The 24790-nt window shown below is 41.6% G+C and overlaps 1 protein-coding gene across 1 annotated transcript in view; it reads right to left on the bottom strand.

Annotated features, from left to right (window-relative positions):
• The window catches only part of FANK1 (fibronectin type III and ankyrin repeat domains 1), a 61849-nt gene that overhangs the window by 5335 nt on the left and 31724 nt on the right, over positions 1–24790 (bottom strand). Inside the window, exons 3-6 of the mRNA XM_019555708.1 lie at positions 21493–21617; positions 14196–14277; positions 7178–7252; positions 6746–6811 (exon numbers count right to left, since the gene is read on the bottom strand). Coding sequence (XP_019411253.1) covers positions 6746–6811; positions 7178–7252; positions 14196–14277; positions 21493–21617 — 348 coding nt within the window. The remainder of the gene's footprint in view (positions 1–6745; positions 6812–7177; positions 7253–14195; positions 14278–21492; positions 21618–24790) is intronic.

Raw genomic sequence — 24790 nt, forward strand, 5'->3', positions numbered from 1 at the left:
AGGGAAAGAATGATGAACACAAGAGAACTTTTTCTTTCTCCCACTTTCCCTCATTGCAGCACAAAGAAGAGAGTTTTGATAATGAACACTAGGGTACCACTACCCTGCATACTGGCAAATATCTACGATTTAATTTAATCTTGTACTATAGATGTAGAAGTGAGCACAAACAAGCTCAATTCTAGACAGCATCAATAAAAGCATGATGCTTTCTCCAGCTCTATACAGGCACAATGTTTCCAGCCACTGCAAGAGGCAGTACAATCTAACTGTTTTTTATTCTTTTCAAATTATCAGCCTTTTATTCAAACTAAAAAGTCTTAGCTATCCCCTTACATTTCGTATAATTGAGAGTCAGATTGTACTGGTAATACTTCAGGATGTAAATACTTTATAGATCACAGATGCTATTTGACCTTGAAGAGGAATGATGTGTAGAATAAGGGAGCAAGATTTTCTTTGCCTTAAACTGTAAACCAGTGACTCTCAACCAGGGTGCCATATCACCTTAAAATCCCTTCAAGGGTGCCCCGGTGTTTGCAGTCTAGATGAGCAAACATAATTCACAAGATAAACCCAGAGATTTACAATAGGAATATATTGCATTAAAATCCTTTTGACCTGTTGTGAGCTGAGTTCTTTGCAACAGAAAAACTGACTGGAAAAAAAAGAAACACAAAATGAGTGAAAACTAACAACCCCAAGGGATGCCTTGAGTCTCAAGAAGGGTGCCTTGAGCCAAAAAAGGTTGAGAACTACCACTGTAAACAATATTTCTGTCCCTTAGTACCTCCAGCTGCCTGTTGCAATGCCCATTGGAGATCATAGCTCACCTTCTGAGGAATGCCTATATACTGAGAGGTCACTGGCGCTGAAGAGTGAATTCTATTGTCTCCTCCTCAACCTGACATTGGGAGGGATTTGGCTTTGCAACACCAAAGTTTTAGGCATGTTACTGCCCAGTGGAACCTCCACCCTGAGTAAGACATTTATTCCCTAAGCAGAGCCCCAAATATGTGTCTCCTGCACACCAGACAACTATTTGAAGTACAGGGCTACTGATCTCTCATTCAGTGACAATTTACTCGTTGAATGAGCTCTAGCTAAAGTGCCCCTGCTGCCATTTTGAAATGCAGGGCAGTGAATACATGAGACACTGTGGGCACTTTAATTAGAGCAGCTCCTGAGAGCTGGTCTAGTTAAAGCCCCTCCCACCCTACAACCTCACTCCCGGAGCATGTATAAAGATGCCCTAAGAGCAGATCCCAAGAACCAAATAGATACCTATTAGGTGTCTCAGTGGACTTACACACTGATGTACAATTCTATTCCACTCTGTTCCAGTCCCTGAAATTAAATGCAATGCATTATCTTCTTCTTACCATTGCCCTTAGGACTGAGTCACAAAAAAAGCAGCAAGAAGGAAAAGAACCACTCACTACCACCACTTTTTGCATTCATTGTTTTTCGGGGACCGAGAAGGGTGGACCATTTCATTGCTAGAGTCCTCTTCAGTTCCTAACAGCAATCTGGAATCCTGGCAGAGTGGAACAGAATCTGCCCCAAGACAGCTACACCCCTCAAATAACACGTAACTTCGTTACTAGGACTCTCTCTCAGAATGTAAGAGGGTTTTATGCTCTCACTCCAAATAAAGCAGAGAGAGGATTTTAAAACCCCCTTTTCCCAAATGAGTGGCCTAATCATTGGGCTACTGTGTAAAGTAAGAGACACAAACACATTTCCAGCTATCTTCTGCGCAGGGCCTGATTGAATCTGTTACTTGATCTAATCTTTTGGGGGTAGACTAGATGACCTCATGAGTTCCCTTGCAGCCCTACTTTCCTATGATACTAATGGGTCCACTGCATAGATAAAATAGGTTTAAGAATCCCACTAAGATTTTGACACTGAGCAACTATGCAGCATCAGGTCTTAGACTGTGCCGCATGCTCCCAGCAAATAAGTTTATGGGCTACAGTGGCAAAAACTTAGGGACCAAGGGAAGTAAGAATCAAAAAAGGTCTTAAATACTGGACTTAGAGTAAGGACTAAATGCAGTGCCCACCTGTAAGAAAGGGAAGAAGAAGGATCTGAGGAATTGCAGACCAGTCAGTTTGACTTGATACCTGAAAAGATCATGGAGCAGGTCCTCAAATAATCTATTTTGAAGCACCAACATGAGAATAAGATGATCAGAAACAGCCAACATGGATTCACCAAGAGCAACACATGCCTAACCAACCTGATTTCCTTCTATGATAAGGTAACAGACTCTGTGAATGGGAGAAGACCAGTAGATGTGTTATACTCTGAATTTGGCAAGGTATTGATGCAGTCTCCCGGGACATTCTTGTTGATAAATTAAGGAAATACAGAGTAGATTCACATCCTGTAAGGTGAATACTTAATGGCTTTGATCATCAGGCTCAACAAGTAGTCATCAATGGCTCAGTGTCTGGTTGTGGAAAGCTATCAAGTGGAATTCTCCAAGGGTCTGTCCTGAGTCTGGTATTGTTTAGTATCTTCACTGATGTTGGGAGATAGTGCCTGCTTAGCAAATTTGTGGATGACATCAACTGCATTGGTATTGGTACTCTGGAGAGTAGGGTTAGGATCCAGAATGATGTGGATAAAGTGGAGAAATACTCCACAATCAAACATGAGATTCAGCAAGGACACACGCAAAGTCCTGCACTTGAGATGAAATAATTGCGGGCGTAAACACAAACTGAGGAATGACTGGCTAGACAGGGGTACTGAAGACAAGGACCTGGGGGTTACAGTGAACCATGTGTACTCTGGTTGCAAAAAAAATAATTTTAAAAAAGGTAAACACAAACTGGGTCATATTAGCAGGACCATTTCTTGCAAATAAACAGAAACGATTCTTCTGTTGTACTGAGCAGTGACAAGGCCTTACCTGGAGTACTGTATCCAGTTTTGGGCCCAACACTTCAAGAAAGATGTGGACAGATTAGAAAGAGTCAAGCAGATTAGACACTTGGGAAAACATGACTTAAAAGGAAGGGCTGAAAGAATTAGGGCTATTTAGTCTGAAGAAGAGAAGAGCAAAATTTGCTTCTACACCCACCTTTCACATCTTGTTCTGAATGTTACAGTCTAGAGAGGGACATGAAGGTAGGATAGGATAGGATAGCACCTATGTTCTGCCTTACTTCAGACTAACATAGCTTACTACCTCTGTGCACAGGGATTGGCCGGGACCTTTTGGGCCAAGGTGTCCCGTCCTCTCTATCGCTGGAACCCCAACCTAGAATTCCTTTTGTATGGATAAAGCTCCATCTTAAAAGCAGTTAGGTGTTTTACATCCCCGCTACCCTGATTAGAAGACTGTTCTAATGCCTCACTGTTCTGATGGTTAGATACTTTAACCTCAGGTAACAGGCTGAGAATTTTATTTTGGTACACTATCTATCACAATGCAGCCCATTATCTGCTCATGTTCACAGAGCTACTGTAGAACAAACAAGCAAACATGAAAATACAACAATACTAGCACTCCCTGTATTTGAGGCACACGAATGCAATGATATTCAATGATAACTCCAAATGGCCAGGAGGTCAGCCACCTCATCTGCCCTCTAGCTGGGTTCCTGATGCTGGCCCTAGACAGGCTCCCCTATCCAGGTCCTGCCACTTGCCTCACTAGGTGTTCCCTGTTTAAAAATTATGACTTCCCTGATAAAAAGCCCCCCAAATTCTCTCATTAAAATACCCAAAATCCATGTTCTTCTATGATTAAAATGAAACACTGCTATATAGACAGAGATCAGTTGGGCAATATTTTATTGATATATTTACAATTTTAAAGCAATTTGGAAGCCTACCATGCCGCTATCATGATAATAAAATGAATTCTAAATAGCTATACACTTTGGGATTTTTTATCATAGAAAAAAAATCAGAACTGCTTCTGTCCCCTTCACTCTCCAGGATGTGGGGCACTGAGCAGCACTAATATGCCCCTCCCCTGGCCCCTCACTCCCAACCACAGCCCCACCAGTGCCCCTCACTCCTGACCCGCAGCCCCTGCCTGTGCCCACTAGCTCCCTCCTGGCAGCAGTTCCATCCCAGCACCAGAACATGAGTCCAGCTGCAACTGTCCCATTCACTGCCTTGTGGCTCTGAGCAGTACCAGCCCTTGCTGTTCTGCTCTCTGTGCCTGTGCCCAAGCCCCAGTGATCCCCATGCCATTCCTGGGAAGCCCTTGACTGGGGCTTAGGGACTAGGCTGGACAAGCCCCTTCCCTTCCAAGCCAGCCTCCCCCTACACAGGCTGGTTTAGGGGAACAGGGGGCCTCTAAGTCCAGCTCTGGTGGCCTCTCCAAACCTCCATCTCTCTTTCACACACCCCTGCAGCCACCTCCACCCCTCCCTTCAGCCCAGCACATCCCCCCCCAAATGGTTTCTAGGACCAGAAGCCCCCCAAGACTGGGGCCACACGTTCCAGCTCTGGTGTGAGCATGTGGAAGGTCTGCAGTGCAGCAGTTGCCCTTGCAGTACAGCAGTTGCCCTTGCAGCCATGGCTCCTGCCAGCAAGTCGCATCCTGTCTGGTGGCTCGGCATGCAGAGTGTGAGAGTTGTGGGGGGATGTGGGGTTCGGAGGAGAAGGGGTGTGGGGTTAGTTGGTGGGTGTAGGGTATGTGGAGGAATGTGGCACTTGTGTGGGGGTTTGGGGTGGTGTGGGGTTTGTGGGGATGGTTGGAGGGTGTGGGGGATTTGTGGGTGTAAGAAGACTGGGTGCGGGTCAGGGGTCTGCTCGGGAGGAGTGAGTCCACCACAAGGTGCACACCTCCCACCCCCCACAGCAGCAGCAACAGCCACCACCTTTGGGACACCTGTGACCCGCTGCAGGCACAGCTCCCAGGTGGTGTACAGCACCACCTGAGACTGGAGACTACACATGGCATCAGCCTAGCCCACTGGCACGTGTTCTCAAGCAGAATCAAGCTGCTCTTGCTGTCATGTGGGGCTCCTGGCACCACACACAGAAGCCATGTGCTATCAGGCCTAGCCCTGTCCTACCTACATGGAGCCAGCCTGGCCTGATGGCACATGAAGTACATGGAGTCAGGACTCAAGCCAACCCAAGAGTGCACGGCTCCTACATATACAGTGCCAGGAACACCGCATGACAGCCAGACCAGCCTGGTCCCACCTGAAAGTATGCACCAGTGGGCCGGCTCATCACCCTACACCATATGCAGCTCCGTCTCAGGCAGCGCCATGTGGCTGGGGGTATCTACCAGAAGTGGCCATAAGCACCCCCATGGCTGCTGCTGCTGTGGGGGGTGGGGCTGTGCATCATGCAGAGGAACACACAGGGGACCCACTCCTCCTAAGCAGTCCCCCCACTTCCAGTCCCCCCACACATTCCCCCCACCCTCACATCCCTACACTACCTGGGACAGAGCCTGGGTCCAAGCTACTGGTGGTACAGCCTTGCCCTGCTTCTATTTGCTCCACAGCAGAGGCATGTGGCAGGCATGGAGACACTCTGGCCACGTGCTACAGTATGGAGGACCCAGCTTCTGTTTGCATCTTTTTCCCAGTGGATTATTTTTTGATACCAGATTTCCTGGTATCAAACTTAAGAGTCTGTGCTGCAAATATACAGCACAGAGAACATTTTTTCATTCCCAGTGTGCCTCTTGCAGTGTCTCAAACTGCTTTGGGGTGCCACAACAGGCACGTGCTTACTCATCTGGATGCAGCTGGAAAGTCTCTAGATTGTCCTATACACATATGAAATGAAATCAATCTCATGGGCTAAAATGTTATATAACCAATTTTATACCTTCTATAGAGAAGGACATACCTGGAGGGTTGCTATGAGAGACACATAGTACAAAATTTGCCGGCAACTTCTTGAATTCTATGGGAATGCATGATTTAAAGTAATATAATTTTGAGCTACTTGCCTCTACCTGAGTCTTCATCTTTTTGAAAAAGTGCAACCGATTTATGAAATTTGTCCGATAGAAAATAGGAGTTGGCTACAGACTAGGTTAATTTAAATAGAAGAATGAAAGGCATAGGAAGAAAAAATAGGATTCACTCAGAGTGAAAATAAAAATCACAAGTAGCATGCTTAATGTCATATGAGAAAATGATGTATGATCTATAGAACTGAATGGACACATTTAGGACAGAATTTTCAGCCCCTGGGTGAAAACACAAATGCAGGTATATTCTTGGAGCATGCACATCCAAATTTGTGTTGCATTCATGCACAGTCCTCATCATATACAAATTATGCATAGGGGCTGTAATACATCACAGTTTAAGGTGACTAACAATTACCAAGTATCTTAAAAGCCTATCAGCCACTTCCCTTGTTCTACTACAGTCTGTTCAAAGAAGGTAAGATTTACTTTTAAGTTTGGTTGGTCTCTCTTGTCTTTCCTTACAAGTCTGAGAGTGAATCTGGAGATTAGTAAATTGAAAAATCAACACCACACACTGGCATCAAACGCAGAGTAAACAAAATCTAATCTTCCTCTAGATCTGTGCAAATGCACCTCAATTCTGACTGACACTGCTCTCTTGCTAATCCACGCTCATGTTCTTCCTAAACAAAGGCTGCCAGGCTAAGTAGTAGGCAACAAAACTCATATTCACTAAGCTTGAATTTCACTAGACATGAAAAAAAATTAATGAGGCACTAACTCACCACTCCATTCCTCAAAATTTCTCTTATAAAAAATATATTCATGATGTACCTGTCTTTTCCACTTCCATTCTTCTGATTCACATCTGTTCCCTTCTCTACCAATATTTCCACAAGCCTGTATAGAAATAGGTTTCCATCATGAGTAATTCGCAGTAAACCAACACTTTTCACTAAAATGAAAAACAGCGGGGGAAAAAAAACATTGAAAACTAGTTTGTATAGAAGCTGATTACTTATTTAAGACTTAAGGAATGGGGTTTTTTGTTTAATTTGCATAGACACATAAAAAGATCACTCTGGAATTATTCTTTGAATTATCAAATTAGCCTTTTAGCTTAAGAGAAAAAAGGAAGTAGTGATAATCTGCATAACATATATCTTTTATATATCAACCCTGATTTATTATTTTGATCCAATTATAGCACAGAAATGTAAAAAGCAAATTACACACAACAAAAAGATACAAGAAAGGCAGTAATACCTATCATATCCTTTCTGTGAAGCCACCATCAGAGCAGTAAAGCCTAGCTTATCAGGAACATCTACCTTTACATGTCTAATAGAAAAAAGGAAAAAAGTTACTAACCAGCATATTTCAAATATTTTCACAAAAAATTACACATCTTTCCAAAGCATATTTATTTAAAGTACTATTGTTTAAAGAAGTATAGTCATCTATTAAATTTGCCAATGCCCTTGATAATTGTATCTAAAACTCTGAATACTCAAACTTGCTAATTTCTGGTCTGACTGTTTATTTTTTGGGTTTTTTTCCATAGAAATGTTTTGACTATTTTTTTTTTAATTCCAGTTTTCAGAGAAATTCAAGTTACTTATATAAGGGCCGCCAAGGTAAATAATATTCTGTAGTAAAATACTTCATCACAATATAGTTGAAGATGTAAATACAGAATAAGTCAAATAAAATATAACATTTTAATAAATCATTTTAAAGGAAGTGCATTTGGACAAAAGATCCACAAACAACCTGGAACGCTAGAGATAATTTTTGAGCTGATACCGATGGCCGATTTTTAACAAGCCATATCGGCTGATACTGATCCAATTCCAATATGCAGCTGGGCAACATAGAGAGTGGCATCTGACTGGTAAGTCTGTTGTGAGGGGAAGGGAAGATGGGGGAGGAAGTAGGGCTGGGGCAGGCACTGCACAGCCTGAGCGGAGCAGGGGATGGAGCTGTGAGCAACTTGTCCAGGGTGTATGGGATGGGAGGCAGAGGCTCCTGCCACTGCACACACCTCGGGAGGGCATGGGGGGGGCACATGTCCCTGAATCTGTGTGTGGGATGAGGGTGGGCTGCCGCTGCAGGCTGGGACCAGGGCGGCACTGGGCTCTTCCCAGCAGGTGGTTGGGCCAGGGCTGCGCTTGGGATAGGCAGCAGTGACACTGGGAGGGGGGCTAAAAGGGGATCTACAGCCACCCCAAAAATTGCCATAACCCCCTCCCATAGCTCCTGGTCCCAGCACCTCCACCACCCACCCCAAGCACAGCCTGGCACAACCTCCCACCAGGAAGACCCTGGTGATGCCCTGCATACAGATCTGAGGCACCCCCCATGCCCTTCCAAGGTGCATACAGAGGTGGAAGCCGTCACCCTCCCCCACCTCCTGGATGAGCCATTTGCGACTCCATCCCATGCCCCGCCCTGGCTTTGCAGCACCTACCCCACTCCCTCCCTTACCACGGGGGCCTTGAACTGCCCCACCCATGCCACTTCCCTCACAACAGACTTACCAGCCAGAACAGCTGCTCTCCACACTGCTGGATTGTGCTCTTGGCTGCCTGCATGCTGCGCTGTAGCTGCACGCATGCAAAGGGCATTTATCAGTGGCATTATCCCACATCAGCCTAAAAAAAGCCAATTGCTAATGCAGTCAAATTTTCCTTATATTGGTGCCGACCTGGTATGGGACCGATGTATCGGTGCAGCTCTATTTCTGGGTATTCCTGCAATATTGATACTGTCTGGCATCAGCCATGTTTCCATGTGCACCCAGGACCATAGCACATTGAGCTGGGCTGAGCAGCCCCAGCTGGCTGAGGACCCAGGGTGTCAGTCTGCCAGCCCAGGGTTGCTCTGATCTGACCCAATGTGCTGCAGAGGGGCTGGCTAGAGCATGAGGGTGCTTCAGTGTGAGACTAACCAGCAGGCAGCCCCTGCACTGAACAACCCTCATGCTCAGGCCAGCCAAGTCAGCAACTACATGTGCACTGCTGCACACGAAAAAACTCCAGTACTTGTATTTACAAGTACTAACCTGCTCCAGAGTTTATTAGTTTCTTGTGGCTTAATAGAGCTGCCTGTATAGACACCATGATGTTTACTGCAGAGCTAATTAGGCAACTCCAATGTAAACATTTTGTGTAGATGCGCCCAATGGGCAAGTCTACACATGCCTCTTTTAAGCAGGTTTAGCCTAAAATTTCCATTTTTAAAGGCATATTAAGGTCATGTGTCCACATGTCCGCACCCATAATGTGCCTTAAAAATGCCTATTTAAGGCTCTGTGTACCTACATTGGATACCTGCATAAAGCAAGTATCAAATTTAGGCATGAATAGCTAAGTTGCAGTAGAGAACGTGTAAATGCACATTAACGTGCAACCACATGCATGTGTGCCAATTGATACACACCATGATAATGTGCATTAGTGCATCTGCACATATGCTAATGCAACTTAGCTATTCATACCTAAATTTAATGAGCCTTAATGAGCATTAGCATGTCCAGGTATAGATGCAGGCTTACTTCTCCTTAATACACTTCTAAGGAAAGGTGTATCAAGTTTAGGCACACATAAATACACACCCATTAAGTCTGTTTTGAGACGTGGGAGTTAGTCATACAATAGAAGGGGCATCATCAGGGTGAGACTGAGCTAATGGGCGCCTAAATAAAATAGAATGAAACAGAATGGGCTCTATGAAATCTGAAATGGCAGATGTGGATTTTTTTTCTGAACAATGATGAAAGGCCTAATGTCAGTACTTTGCTTTAAACAGGTGAACTCTCTGGCCTATAAGACGTGGTTGCAGACACACAGACATCAACTCATAAAAGAAGAGGAGTAATGATGTAGCTGGAGATGGACCTGGAGATGCACCATTATTTATACAAGAGTGACCTCTGGAAGAATGGACACAGCCAGAGATAAGGACCCAAAGAGAAATTAAGATATGCAAGGGATTGTAAGAGAACAGAAAACAAAATGATCTGCAAGCAGAAGGAAGAACAAGCTGGTGTGACTCTCACGTTCCCTTCAGCACTAGGAAGAGGCAGGTCTATGTGCCTGGGGACTCCATACTAAGAAGGATCAACACAATTGATAAAAAAGTAAAAATAGCTTCAGACTAATAAAAAGGTGTGTGGGGAGGGGGGATTTGAGAGAAAGTAGTAAAATCCCTGTGCCTGGTTTTAATACACAAGAGAAAAGGCAGATAAACAAGGATATAAAAGGACAAAGAGACTGTGTATATGGACATTAATTCAAAGTACTAATGTTAATGGGAGCAGTAGCAGGTAAGCAATACAGTTAATGAAGGGACTAGCCTAGGTCTCAAAACTGGTCATGGTCAACAAGAATCAACCCAAAATGTTTGAACACCAACACTAGGAGTCTGAGCCATAAAACAGAGCAACTAGAACTACTGGTGCAGCATATGAAACTTGCTATTATAGAGATATCAGAACCATGGTAGAACAAGAATCATGACTGGACTATAAATATTAAACAAAATGAGCTTATTTAGGAAAGATAGAAATAAGGGTAAAGTGATGGGATGGCAAGGTGGTATGGTGATAGCACAGTTAAGTATCCCACTACAGTTTCAAAAGTGTGAATTTGACCCCCACTCCAGATCCATGGCAAAGGCCACCCACAGTTTGCCAAGCTGTACATAGACCATTTGGGCTAGGAGATCAAAGACACATTAGTCCATCATGTGCTATTGGCTACAGGAACTTTTGCACCTTAATCATAGTAGCCCTATGGGCTGCAAAACTAAAAAAAACCCCCAAACTTTTTTTTGAGAGGGGAGGGTTTTGGGGAGCAGGGGGAGGAGAAATTGGCAATTAGTGTTAATGATGCATAGATAGTAAGGAAATAATAGCATCGCTAAAACAAGCAAATCTGGTTCAATGTCACTTTTGGGAAGAATACATTCAGTAATTTTAGAGGCGTTCTGCAAGTTCAGACTTGATTATGGACAGATATCTCTACTACAGTTAGAGACATATATGGCTAATTGCTTCATGACAGAACAAAGTCTAATTAGTAACAGAAGAACCTGTATATTCCTGGAAGTGACAGCCAACTGTTTTCTTCACCAAACAGTCATTAAGCCAACAAAAGTTACATTATTTTTAGCAACTTCATTCTGGTAAGCAGAGAACATTATTAAAAAGTTTACCATAGAAAACCTTGCTTGTATCCAGTGATTGTGAGTTATTTAAGTTTGAATTAAATTCAAGGATAAGCAAAATCAAGCTAGTAGCAAAAGGATGTTATTTCAAAAGGCAAGCTGAGAGGCTTAAATATGGAAGAGCTGGAGATTTATGTAAATAAAAAGTACAGAGGAAAAAAACAATTAGGCATTTGCACACAAACAGGGGGAAATCTTGTAGGGATATGCTTCAGACCTGGCTTCGTAAAGCCAAATGCTGGGGGGGTTTATGCATTTGGAATAAGCAGAAAGCCTATAAGCAGAGGAAAAAGACTGATCAGCAAAGGAAACTACCACAGCTTGGAGGTTAGAAGAAACAGAAAACTACCAAAATTATGAAGTTATAGCCTGCAAGGGAAAATAGCAAAAAATTATTTAGTCATGTATGAAACAGAAAAAACAAAAAATCAGGAGAGGTGACTACACAGCAAAAATGAGACAGATTACAAGTTTTGCTTGCTTTATGTGGGTTCTGTATGTTCGAATTTGTTCTTATGCAAATGACTGTTTTTATGCCAACAATTTGTTATATGCGAGGTAAATTAATTCTTATGTGATCAGTGTGGGGGAAGCCTGCAGTCAGCTGCTTTGTACTGTGCATTGTGGGAGTGATGCACAGCAAATTATAGTCTCCTGTGTGGATCTATGCTCCTCACTCGTTGTCTGAGACACTTGTTTCTGTAGTTGCCATCCCCATTATGATAGTGCCCTGCACTTGTGTATACTGTCTGCTGTTGGTGAGTACCAAAACTCTCTTGTAAAAGTGGGTCTGGGGGGTCAGCACAGTTGAGGCCTTGGAACATGTCCCTATTAGTTACATTGCAAAGTGGGTTCCCTTTATGCAAGTTCAAGTTATGAGCTGTTTTCCAGGAACACACGTACAGCATAAAGCAAGGGAAACCTGTAGAAATAATTCAGGTATGTTTTAAGAATGAAACGCAGACTTTACTTGGTTCTCAAGAAAGATGATGCAGCTGAGGCAAAGGCAGGAGTTCTACTGGGAATGAGCATGTGGAGATAGAAAACTACACATCTGGGATGGAATTAAAAAAAACCCAAAGAGCTCAAGTTGGGGAACCATCCCAGAATACTGAGGGAACTGGCACACTACATCAGAAGTTCAGCAGAAAGGATGCTTAATTAGTCTATGAAATGGGGAAGGCATTATGTGACTGAAAAATAGAAAGGACAGTAGCAAGACGGGGGGGAAAGTGATTTAGGAAACTACACACCTGTTAATCTGGCCACAGTAGTATGCAAGGTTTCCATTCTTTCCTTCAAAATTTGTTCAAAAAAGCCATGGAGACATATGGAAAATGAAACAAAGTGCAACATGGATTTACCAGAAGCAGACTAGCCTAATATATCTTTGATCATTTATTTTTTAGACAGAAAAACCCAACCCTGGGTTGATCTAAGTTTCAGGGAATTCAATAAAAATACTGAAAAAAATACTGCCACATCAGAAATTATTAGTTTAGAAGACACAAAGTGAGAATGGAGAAGATGAAGATTAGTGTAAGAATTGTAAAATGGCTATGAAATTAACTAAAGGGGCTAAACCAATCGGTTATGTTGAATAGGGAACTATCAGCTGGAAAAAGAGTATATATGAGTTGGGACCGACTTCATTTAATATGGTCACAGCTGACTTCAGAGAAGGAAAAGTTTCTGACATGAAGTTGAGAGGCATCCTATCTAAAGTATCAAAATATTCTACAGAAAAGATTGGCTTATGTTGAAAATGAGAATAAAAATTAGATGAAATTAATCTGCACAAAGGTGCAAGGCCATATACTTAGGGATTAATTATAAGAATTTGTGCTGCAAGCAGGGAGGCTTATTGCTTCAAAAAAGAAAGACTTGTATGTACTAGCTGATCTCATGATGACTATGAGCCATCTACATAAGAAAGGAAGTATGACCTAGGATGTACCAGGCAAAGTATTTCCAGCGGAAGTAAGAATTAATATAGGCACTAGTAAGATTTTGTCTGGAATATTATATAAAATTTTCATCACTGAATTACAAATGGTGCAAATTCAGAGAAAAGCCCCTAGGACAATCAGGGAAATTAAAAGGAAAAACCTAATGTAGAAGGGATGACTACTCTCTAAATACACCAGTGGACAAACAATGAATTATGCTAAGGGCAATACTGGCACAAAAACAGAGTGGCCAAGAATAAATTTCAGCCAGAAACGAGAAGATTTCTAACCATCAGAGGGGTGGAGATCTGGAAAAGAAGGGGTTCTAAGATAAATGGGTGCAAAAAACCTAACTAGTTTTAAAATAGAGCTTGAAAAATTTGTAAACAGGCTTCCTGCAATAGAAGCTCCATTCCAATCCTGTGTCTTAAGTTTCTATCCACATACAAGTGTGTGGTTAAAACAGAAGGCCCTACCTTGATCAACTAATTCAACTTACAATGAACTACAGAGAAAAACCTCCACATCCTAAGCCTAATATTAATCTTGTGCATATCAAAAATGTGCTTCTGAATGCTTGAGATATTAAGAAAAAAGAAAGAGAGAGACAATCTTTGCCTGCCACATATAAAACATTCCAGGATTCAGTTCCATAAGCAAGATCCCTCTATGCTTTCTTTGTGAGGGAGAATAGACAATGAAAGACAATTTAAAATAGAATTCTAGGGAAGGGGTATGGGACATGGAATATACACATATCTATTGATCGATCAATAGACAGATATATCAAATGGACAACAGAACTCATGCAGATAAGCAACTTGTCTCTCTTCTTCAAGTGCTATTTTATACATATCCTTGAAATAAAATGGCTAGATATGAATAGCATATTCCATCTGAGGGTGCTCTACTGATCTGTATAATGATACAAAAAGGCTAATTTGTTACTTTTTATTATCATAAAATTTACACTGTAATTTTTAAGACAACAAAACTTGCTTTTTGAAACAAAGTGCAATAGCATCATGCAAATCTATATAGCACTAAATTACACTTTCTGCATATTTTTTAACATGAATATGTTTTTAACCTGAATATGTTCTCACCCTCGCTGAAGAATGTTGAGAACTGCATCTACATCATTCATACTGACAGCTCGATGGAGTTGCTCTCCGCTCATTGGCTCTCCTGAAAAACACAAAGCATGGAAGTACTTGCAGTACTGTTCAGACACAGACTCGTTCTACTGGTGTTGCCAAGTATTAAAATGCTGCAGGTAAATGGCTAGCTTTCACATTTTTCAGTATGGCATTTTGATATTTTCCATTTATTACACTAAAGAACAGACTAACTCACAGTTTCATAGCTGTTTTATTTCGAAGATGATTTGTCAGCATCCTTCACACAATATAATATAGGGTGTTCATTATTAATATTTATTAGACCAACTAAATAGATGGAGAAAAGTTCTTTTTCAGGCTTTGAGGCACAAACACTCTTCTTCAGGCATTTAGATTCTCTATTATATGTTCTCCAAAGTAGAAAAGATGCTAAAATAAACAAGAAGTCTGTGGAAAATGCAAATGAGTAAAAGGTTAGAAGTCAATGGGTAGGGCTGGGGGGGAAAGAGGGAAATGTGAAAGAATGCAAGTGGTTAGCTTGAGGCAGGTTACCTGGTGTGTCAGATGTCAGGCAGGTTGTAATTTTTTCAAACTATTTAGTTGGTCTAATAAAAGATATTATCTATCCAAAGAACCTTACCTATGTCCTTAGATCAACATGGCTACAACCAACAAGCCTGGTGTTATTAACATTTACATTTGTATTACCATTCCTTTAAAAAAGTTTCTATTTTAGAGTTTAGTCACTTTATATAAGTCTATATGAGAGGTGAAGCCATGTCGGACAAACTATCATATTAGAGACTTGCTGCTTAGTCAAGCTCCTTCTAGAGCCCATTTGTCACAAATAAAAATGAGAGACAAACAAACACTCTTCAGAACTGGATCAACATCTGTTCCAGACTTCCGCTATCATAACAAAAAACAGTTGTAAAATGAGTCCTAATGAGCCCAAGTCACTTATGTTCATACATGAAATTCCCAATTTTTCTGGGCCACTACTAAAATAGATCATATCCTATGGTAAATGGAAAAGAATGTATTTCTTATCCCTAGCCCACCTCAGTGTTAGTTTTAATAATGGAGATAGGCATTAATTAATGAAAAAATAACCTTCTGAATGCAGAGTGGTATCTCGCCTATTTATAGAGACCATAGCAAACAAATCTGAGAACCTAGGTCCAACACAAAGTGTCACAGGTCTCTCTCACGCAAATTAACTAAATCTAGCTATAATTGGTTCCACTCTGAAGAAATACGGGTAACAATGAAAAGGGGCATATAAAAGGCCTGTGTTGTGGAAAGGCTACATGCAATCAAACACTAAACTTCAGAAAGCGGAAGATTTTAATCTGATTATTGTTCTGTTACCTGATGTTAGGATGCCATGTTAGACAAACCATATTATAAAACAAACTGTTATGATTAGAAACATTTCAGTTTAAAAGGCTTCATATAGCACATCTTATACAACTTGTACATTCAATAGCTGACACCAATTACATTTTTGGAAATTATATGTTAAATTGTAGCGCTGCCATTTAAAGCAAGATTAAGGAACTGGAAGTGTTTAAAGAAAGACGATATGGAGGTTTAGTTTGAAAATAATACAGCTGTCATCTGTTCCAACATGCCTACAGAGCTTATAACTTAACAAATCTCTCCTGAAAGGGTACAGACACTTCACAGTTATCAGTTTTACCTTTATTTATTTGCCTAAGCACTTGAACCTGCTTTAATTAAAATAAAAAATAGCACAGTACTTTAAATCTGAATTTTGCATTCTTTCTGCCATCTGAAGGCCATATTTGCAAGGTATCCCAAAACTAGTACTTTTCAAGGAAGCTAATCAAGGCCTGAAAAGTCACAAAAAAGTCATCCAGTAAAGCCAAAAACTCTGCCATCCCAGCAGGAAGAAGGAAAAAAAAAGAACGGAGGCCACAAGTGAGAGTAGCAGGGGAAGCAGGAAGAACAAAAGTAGAGGCAAGAAGGGGAAAACAGATAAGGAGAATAATGGAGAAAACACAAACAACAGGAAAGCAATATTGCTGTAGTTACTAAAATAGTTTACAAGGAAGAAAAAGTGTCACAGAAAGGGGAAAATGACATGCTTTAGAAAAAGAGGAGAGAAAATGAAGAAAGAAAAAGAGAAAAGACATAATACAGCATTTTGGTGGATAAGATTCAATTAATGTAATTTCTAGTTTCACTATGCTGCTTGGGAAAATGCTTCCCATTACAGCTAGACTGTGACGCCTAACCACAAATCTAAGTTGAGAGCAAGGAAGAACCATAAAGGTCCTGGGGATGCTGAGTCTCAACCTCCCTAGTTATGTAGAGAAAAGATCCATAACTCCCCTCTCACCCCAGTGCCACAACCATCCCACAATGGACCCTTACTAAAATCTTTGCCTATATGTCTCTGTTTCCCAACTCCTTTCTTGGGCTCCTGACTGGCTATATCAATCTCCTGTTTTTCAGGCAGTCTCCTGGGAGGTTGGGTAAAAGTGCCTGAAATAATTTATGGGCTATATTCTCTATTAATTTCCTCCCACTCTAGACAGACTAATCAGATTTTGCTTAGCAGTCCAAAGAAGCTCTGTAGTCGCTGGGCAAAAATTGGAAGAAAGGAAGGACTTCCCCCACTTAGTTTACTCTGCCTTTCTAGCACATAATCTGCACGGAGGAGAACATTTCCTTGAGTTCCTCCAGTACTGTCATGCCCTAATATTGCTGCCTTAGCAGGAAAACAATACTCTAGAGAGGAAGGAGAGCCTTAGGTAATAACCTAGGGATGTGCCAAATAGAATATTTGAAAGGTTGAAAAGAAAGAAGCCAGAAAAGAGATAGAGAGAGCTAAATTCAAAGTCAAAGGAAAGGAAAATGAAAGAGAAGGGAAAGTCTAGGAAATATTCAGAGGAAGGGATGGGATGTGGGAGATGGCTGAAGCAAACTAAAGTAAATTTCTGGATGGGATGGAAGAGAAGAATCGATAGATTTGATGGACTGGGAGGAAATTGATGAATTTGGTATGAACAAAGGTATTATACAAATAAGGTACTTACTCCACATTTCTCAAATATTCAAATCTGTTAAAAAAAAAAAAAATCTCCATATTTCCCTATCTTCCAGGCCTAACTGTTGAAGATAGAAAAGAAAGTGTTGGAAGAACATTACTGATGATGATTTGCTATGGAACAAAGCTAAATGGGGCAGTACTTTTAAAAAAAATGTTGCAACACATTGACAGATATCTGTTTCCTTAATTTCAAGCCCCCAAAACTCAAGCTAATGTTTATCAACAGTATAGACCATCACAGTTATTCAGTCTATATTTACATGTGTGATGTGGAAGAGGGCACAGAATGCTTATTCCACTTTTCCATTTAGATTGCCACCAAATAACATGTTAGCAAGAAACATTCACACACAATAATACAAAATATAATAATAATAATAATAATAATAGTGGTAATAATAATACACGAAGCCAAATTATTTGAAATCTTGAATGATTAGTATAACTGGATGGAGAAGCAGGACCTATGTGTGTTGCCTACATATACTGATTATTGCAATTTTCCTTATTTACACTCCAGTTTACATTTTTTAAAATAATCTTCAAAACTCTAGATTCTTCCTTGGCATTGCCTTTGCAAATATCCTCTGTGAAGGTCACACATTTGTGTGTGGCAGGTCATGTAGTTCCCATAGCAACCGTGACGTGGATCTGCAGATGCCATTTATTTGAAAAGGCTACCTGGTTACATAAAGAGTCAAGGGTTAGAGTCATCAGGTCTAGGGGAAATAAAAAATGAAATATAATGTGAATTTTGTTTTAGGATATTTTCCAAATTGATTCCTTTTTAAAAAGAAACAAACATTAGATGGGAAATTTAAGCATGCTTGCCTGCATTTTCATGAGCATTCTGACCAATCACAATAAACATAATGATTAGATGAGTAAAATGAATCTGCCCAGGTGAAGGTCATGCATTTGTCTTTTTTAAATAAACCCTTCATGTATTGTGAAAGTGGTTCAGTTGCAGATGTGCAGGCAATCATGCCATAAAGTGGCAATAACACCTTTATTTATAGAATTTAAAGCTCCATTGAGAGCAGTGAATAAATGATGAGCTCATTGGTGAAGACATTCACCAATTAACAAGCAGCAGCTGTTTGTCTTTCTTTTTTTAGGGCCCAATTGATTAAACTGCATGCCTCATTTAAGCAGGATTCTCTTGTACTTTACCTGGATAAGAGAGGTAGAACACCTATTTTTGGAACAGAGTAGTTGCTCTTCTGATTTATTAAACCTCTTTCCAACTGAATGCAAATTAGAAACCTGTTTTGTGTTATTGTACATACATATAGAGACTATGAGTTCATGAAAATACTTCCTATAAACACAATAGTACACTTTAACAGCAAACAGTTTGTCTGGAAAATTATTCAGTTTTAAACTATATTTGCTTTGCTATAAAGTAAAAAAAAAATACTATAAAAACTGCCATACCACTAGGAAGAATGAATGGTCCAAAAGTATAATCATGGCTAGGGACAGACATTACAGTAAACTGGGTTAAGTGACCAGAAACTGGTTTAAACCTCTAACAGAACAGATGTTCAGTGCACATAAACTAGTTTTAAAATGGCTGAAACTGGTTTGAGATAAACCTGGTTGAATGTAGAATCAGACTTGACTGATTTAGGTCAAACGGGTTTATGTAATGTCTGTCCCTGACTCCTTCCTTGTTTAACTTAAAACAGAGTTCCCCAGCATCCCAGATGCTTTGTAGCCTTGTGGGGGGACTCTCTGCTCCAGAGCAGGGCTGGCCCCTCCCCTCTGGCTGGAGCCTCCACAGAGACAGCAGGCACAGCAGTGGCTGCCTGGCTTTCCCCTACCCCCCCACATTTCCCTGCTCAAGCAGGGCTTCCCTCCTCCCCTCTCCCACAGCACGGACAGTAACCGGCATGTGGTATGCTAGCTAATGCTGAGAGGTGTCTGTGTAAAGCAGACAGGACAAAAGTAGACAGGACAGTGTCCGCTAGGGCTTTTTGGAGCTAATCAACAGGTAGGTGGTAATGTCCCTCCATTCCGTTCTTGGAAAAAGCTGTTTAAGAGCTTGAACTAATGAGAGGCTTTTGTTTTGTTTTGATGAGCTGATAAATGCAATCAACTCTCTGTGTAACTCCCTGCTGGTTCCATCACTGGTCAGGAACAGCGAGTGGGGACAGGAACCCCCCCCTAATCAAAGTGCCCTGCTGGAGTCTGGTCATGCCCCTGCCCCCTCAGCTCAGCACTACAGAAAGGAAAGGAGGGCTGCTTTAGCTTCTAGAGCCACTAGAAGGAAGCCCCCCTGGTTTCTGAGCCACTGCAGGCACGTCCCTACATTTCTTCAGTCCAGAAGGAATGTCTTCATGTTTACAAACTGGTTCACCCTAACCAAGTTAAACTAACCTGCAAAGATTGAATCAATTCAGGCTCAGGCTTTTGAATGTCTGCCCCGGCCTCTGCATTTATCAGAGGACTTCAGATTAGACAATACTGGTCCACAGACATGCCACAAAATTGCAGTAAATGTACCATATGAAGATTACATTATTTGAAGATTTCTACTTATTGATACAATGTGATGTGAGAGTTTGATCACAGCCTACAAATTACGTAACAAGGAAAACAGAAATGTTATAGTCTTGGCTTACCAATCTAACATAAAAGGTGTAACAAGTTGCAATGCCTGGACGTTGAAGCTTGACAAATTCAGAATAATTAAAAAAGTTAAGAGAGAAGGTAGCTAACAACTGAAACAATTTACCAAGCACTCTGGTAGATTCTCCACAACTGAAAATCTTTAAAAATCTAGATTTTTTAAATATGCCCTAGTTCAACCACACCTATTAGACTTGAACTACAAATTAATTCAGTTAAATCCTTTGGTCTGTATTATGCAGGAAGTCAGACTAGATAATCACAGTAGGCCCTTTAGATTTTAAAAATGTATGAAGACTCTTAAGCATGTTGTTTATATCTTGCATACCAATAACCCTAAAGTATAAAATCATGTAATCCAACCAATTTGCTGAAAAACTTGAAATTCATTCTCTAAACTCTCAGACTCAGAGGGCTCATATGTAAGGATCTGCTACAAACAGCTGATTCGTTTATTCCCCTTTCTCTAGGGATATCACTGGGGCAGTGAATACCTCAGATATACTTAAGAACATACTTCAACCATCAACAGCATCTACTGGTATTTACATAATGCCAGAGTGGGGGAAATGTCTGGCAGGATATGGTAGGGTTGCTCTAGTTCTGGTAGAGTGGGTGAGGCTCTCCTTGGGCAAATTAGCAGCTCCTCAGGGGGGTTTCCCTCCATGATGGAGCCAAATCAGCCACAATCCACTGCCTCCAGACTCAGTTACTCTAAATAAACTCCTTAAATAGAAAATGCCAGACAACATGAAAAATGTGTTACTGGGCATATTGCTGTTCACAAGGAATGGCTCTCTGCTCTATCACTTATAAAACTGGAAGAGGTGTCTCATGTGTGGAAAGCATCTGTGATAAACACATTCATCTGCACATATTTTTGCTAAACCCATAAAACAAAAATGGTAACATATCTTTGTAGCATGCTCTCTTTTCCACTCCTCCTGTTGTTCCTTTCCTGAAAAATTCCAAATATGCCTTCACCTCTGAAAATCTTCTCACCAGCTCCTAAGGACCTCCCTAGTTCCACTGAGACCATACCTCTTCCACGTGACCCAATTTCACTATGCTGCTAGGAAAGGTATCCTTTCTGGCAGTGCAAACAGCAGCATTTATATCCTTCTTCCCTCCCAACTTGATAAACAATTCTCCCTGTAAAGAACTCTTTTCTTTCTGATTCTTTCAGTTTTAGTAAGCCTTATTTTGGGTTAAAATATTAAATACTACAGCAATTTTTGTTCTTCTAATGCTAACACTTGCTTTAGGAAAACATAACAGTGAAACTGAAATAGGGAAATATTTTTTAAACTACCACATTAGAGACTATTAAATAACCATACAGTCCATAGGTACAACAAAATGCATAATGAGTGGTTTTAAAAGCATAAACATAACAAACTGGAATAACATAACCAAATGTACACACATGCATGCTCATGCTAAAATTTATTTACAAAATACACGTTTATGTTTCTGAGCATTCCTAACAACATCATAATAAATTATTTCAATTTTTCTGTGGGTTTTTATAACTTGTCATTTTATAACAAATTAAAATTCTGTACTTACTAGTAGTTGATACAGAGACAGCAGAACTATAAGCATTTTGGCCTTCAGGGGTAGTGACCTTCAATCGAAATCTGTAAGCTGTTCTTGGTTCAAGACCATCCACAACAAACTGTCTAGCATATCCTCTAAAAAAAAATTGTATTAAATTCAAATAGTATTTTTCAAATTTGGCAAATGTATGCACATTGTAAGCGTTGCAAGCATAATGTTCTGGGAACCTATCTTTCAAAAATACAGCTGCCTAACTGCTCAAAGCAAAATGACTGCTCAGTTGTGGAGCTCTACTCCCACACAGATTCACCTGCAAAATGTAGGCTCAAAGGCCCTGTCTGCATAGGAAAGTTTTGAGTGGAAGCTAAGTTGTGAATTTAAACCAATATACCAGCATTCATCACCCCCTCCATAGCTGCTCTTATTCTAATATAATTGTGGATTTTTTTCAGTTTAGCCTATGCCACTTAGAAAAAGCTTTAAATTAATGTGACAGAAGCCACTTTTACACTAGAATAGCAGTATAATTTTACCAGGAAACTATTTTGTGTTTCACAGGCTTGATGTATAAGTGTAATTAACATAAGCTCTGTATGTAAATTAGATATTTTTAAAAGGAAACAGTAAAGTAGATATATAAAACCATTTTGCTCACACAGCTAGCAAATTTGTGCATGCAGTTGCTATGACTGTATTTAAACTTAATTATGCAATTGTGCTTATCTTTGAAAGTGAAAAATACTAAATATCTACAGGTATGTTGTCATTTATAATTTAAGTACGTTCAGCAGTTGGAATGACTTAATCGGAGGGAAGAACAGGTTTTTAATAATCTTCCTTTAACACCACAAACAAATTCAAAAGATCAATCAAAACATTTACCAAAACTCTACAAAACCTACCATGTAATGCCTGCTGAATTCCAAGACACAAAAGCCTCCTTCCTTATTAGAAATTATTTTAAAATTAAAAATGTCTTAAAATGTCAAGTTTAGTAATAATCAAGAGACTGGTTTGGCAAAGCATAAAAAACTCCACATTGATACAGTCTAATTCTGCCACCTAGTGACAGCTCTTACACTGAGTTACGTTCCAAGGACACTGTGTGCCAGAGCAGGAAACATAGTAGTCTGGGAAGTGAGCAGCTTGCGCTGCAAATTGCAATCAATGCAAAATGCTTGGGTTAAGAAGTAAGTAGTCTCATTTCCTGGGACCCCAGGGGAAGGCAAAGTATAATGTGAAGCATACTAAATTCTTGTCAATCCATGAACTGCTTTAAAAACTATTTGTTCCATTTACAAATAAAGATGCAGCTCCATAGACAACAACATGAGAGAGAGAAAAATAGAAATGGAACAGATAATTTAAGCCACTTAATATCCCTAATCACGCTCATTATTTCATCCCATATACCTGCATGAGCTGCACTAAGCTAACTAATCATGCTTCACATTGATCCCAAAAGTAGAAGTGGAATAGAGTGACTTAATAATATCCATTCTGTAAGAGCAGGAACTAAAGCTCTTCCACTTACACATTTTGCTGCAACTCATGGAAAGAAAATAGATAATCTCATATCCAGGCAGTTCCTAACTCTTAAATACTGTAAATTTTTGTGGAGAATGGAAATCTTGCTTCAGCTGACTCTACCACTTTATAGACCTGCTGGCCAGAAGCTTACTTGGTAGGCCAGGTGTCTAACTTATTCTTTTTCTCCCAGTTATCAGTCAGAGAAGGACAAGCTTCTTCTAAACTGCACAGCTTGAACCAATAAACAACTGAACTAATGTTGTTTTCGATTGGGAAGGGCAGGGGGAGGCCTGCACTGACCCAGGCCGGTAGGCAGGGAGCGCTAGAGCATGTCTCCCAGCCTGCTGGTCACTGTGAGCCCAGCCAAGTGGGCCATCCCTGACTGGCTCCCCAATACATGCTGCCATCCCCCTGCTGTCCCCCCACAGGGGTTTAAGGAGCCCCCTGTCCAGGTGATGGACCCTTTGGGGGAGCCCCCCCCTCAGGGGGTTTCCCCAGCCCAGGGGAGCCAAAGGGAATTCCCCCTGTCTCCATTCCCAGCTGCTGATTGCTTCAGGCATTGCCACAGGAAAAAGGAAAAACAAATCCTCCAACCTGTCCATGCAGCCCAGTACTGGGGTACTGGGCTCTCCCCATCCCAGCCCTGGGTCCCCCAGCCCAGGGCAGCCCCAGGGAGCTGAAGGGAATTTTTGCCTTCCTGAACCCTACAGCTGCTTGCCTCAGCCACTGTGAGTCTCAGGGCTAGCCTGGGACACCCTCAGGGAGTGGAGGGAAATTCTCCCGCTTCTCCATAGCTTGTTTTGCCTCAGCTGCGAAGGAGCAGAAGAACTTCCGTCCACCCCCTGAGGCTGCCTTGGGTTGGTCCTGAGACTTGCAGTGGCTGAGGCAAGCAACTGTGGGGTTTGAGAAGGCAAGAATTCCCTTCAGCTCCCTGGGGCTGTCCTGGGCTGAGGGAACCTGAGCTGAGATCAGGGGAAGCCCCACAAGTCAGGGGACCCCAGTGCCCCCATGCCAGACTGCATGGGCAGGCACCCAGCCTGGAAGGCTCCTTCTGCCTTCCTCCCATGGCAGTGGCTAAAGCAATCAGCAGCTGGGAAGGGGGAGTGGAGGGAATTTCCTTCTGCTCCCCAGGGCTGCACTGGCTAGGGGACCCCAGGCCAGGGTGGAGGAAGCCCCATGAGGCAGGTCTCCCTGGTGTCCACACCCCTGGGGCTTTGGAAACTCCTTCCACCCTCCCTCCTGTAGCAGTGGCTTAGGCAATCAGCTGTGCAGAAGAGGGGGAGGTAGGGTATTCCCCCAACTCCCTGGGCTGCCCTGGGTTGGGGGAGGGCTGCAGAGGGACAAAAAACACCTACCATGGGGGCTTTCCTTCCTCCTGTGTGCTGTGTAGACCTGCGCTAGAGGGGTCCATTCCCTTGCCCCCCACCCCCTCCCTATGGGCTGATGGATGCAGGCAGGAAGTAGGCTGTGGAGCAGAGGGATGGGGGAGTCCCTGCTCCGTTGGAGCAGACAGCACAGCCCAGGGCTGTAAATCATCCTGGGATGCTGAGGGACTGTGAGTTAAATTGAACCAGGAAGGGATCTGTAACAGAAGTTCCATAAACCGGTTTGACCTGAATCAGTTAAGTCTGATACTACATTCACATTTATCTTAAACCAATTCTCCCCTTGTACTCGGCCTTGATGAGGCTGCAGCTGGAGTACTGTATCCAGCTTTGGGCTCCACAATTCAAAAAGGATGTGGAGAAGCTTGAGAGAGTCCAGAGGAGAGCCACGC

This window comes from Crocodylus porosus, unplaced genomic scaffold (genome assembly GCF_001723895.1).
Source record: "Crocodylus porosus isolate Cpor-Errol unplaced genomic scaffold, CroPor_comp1, whole genome shotgun sequence".
Classification (NCBI taxonomy): domain Eukaryota; kingdom Metazoa; phylum Chordata; order Crocodylia; family Crocodylidae; genus Crocodylus; species Crocodylus porosus.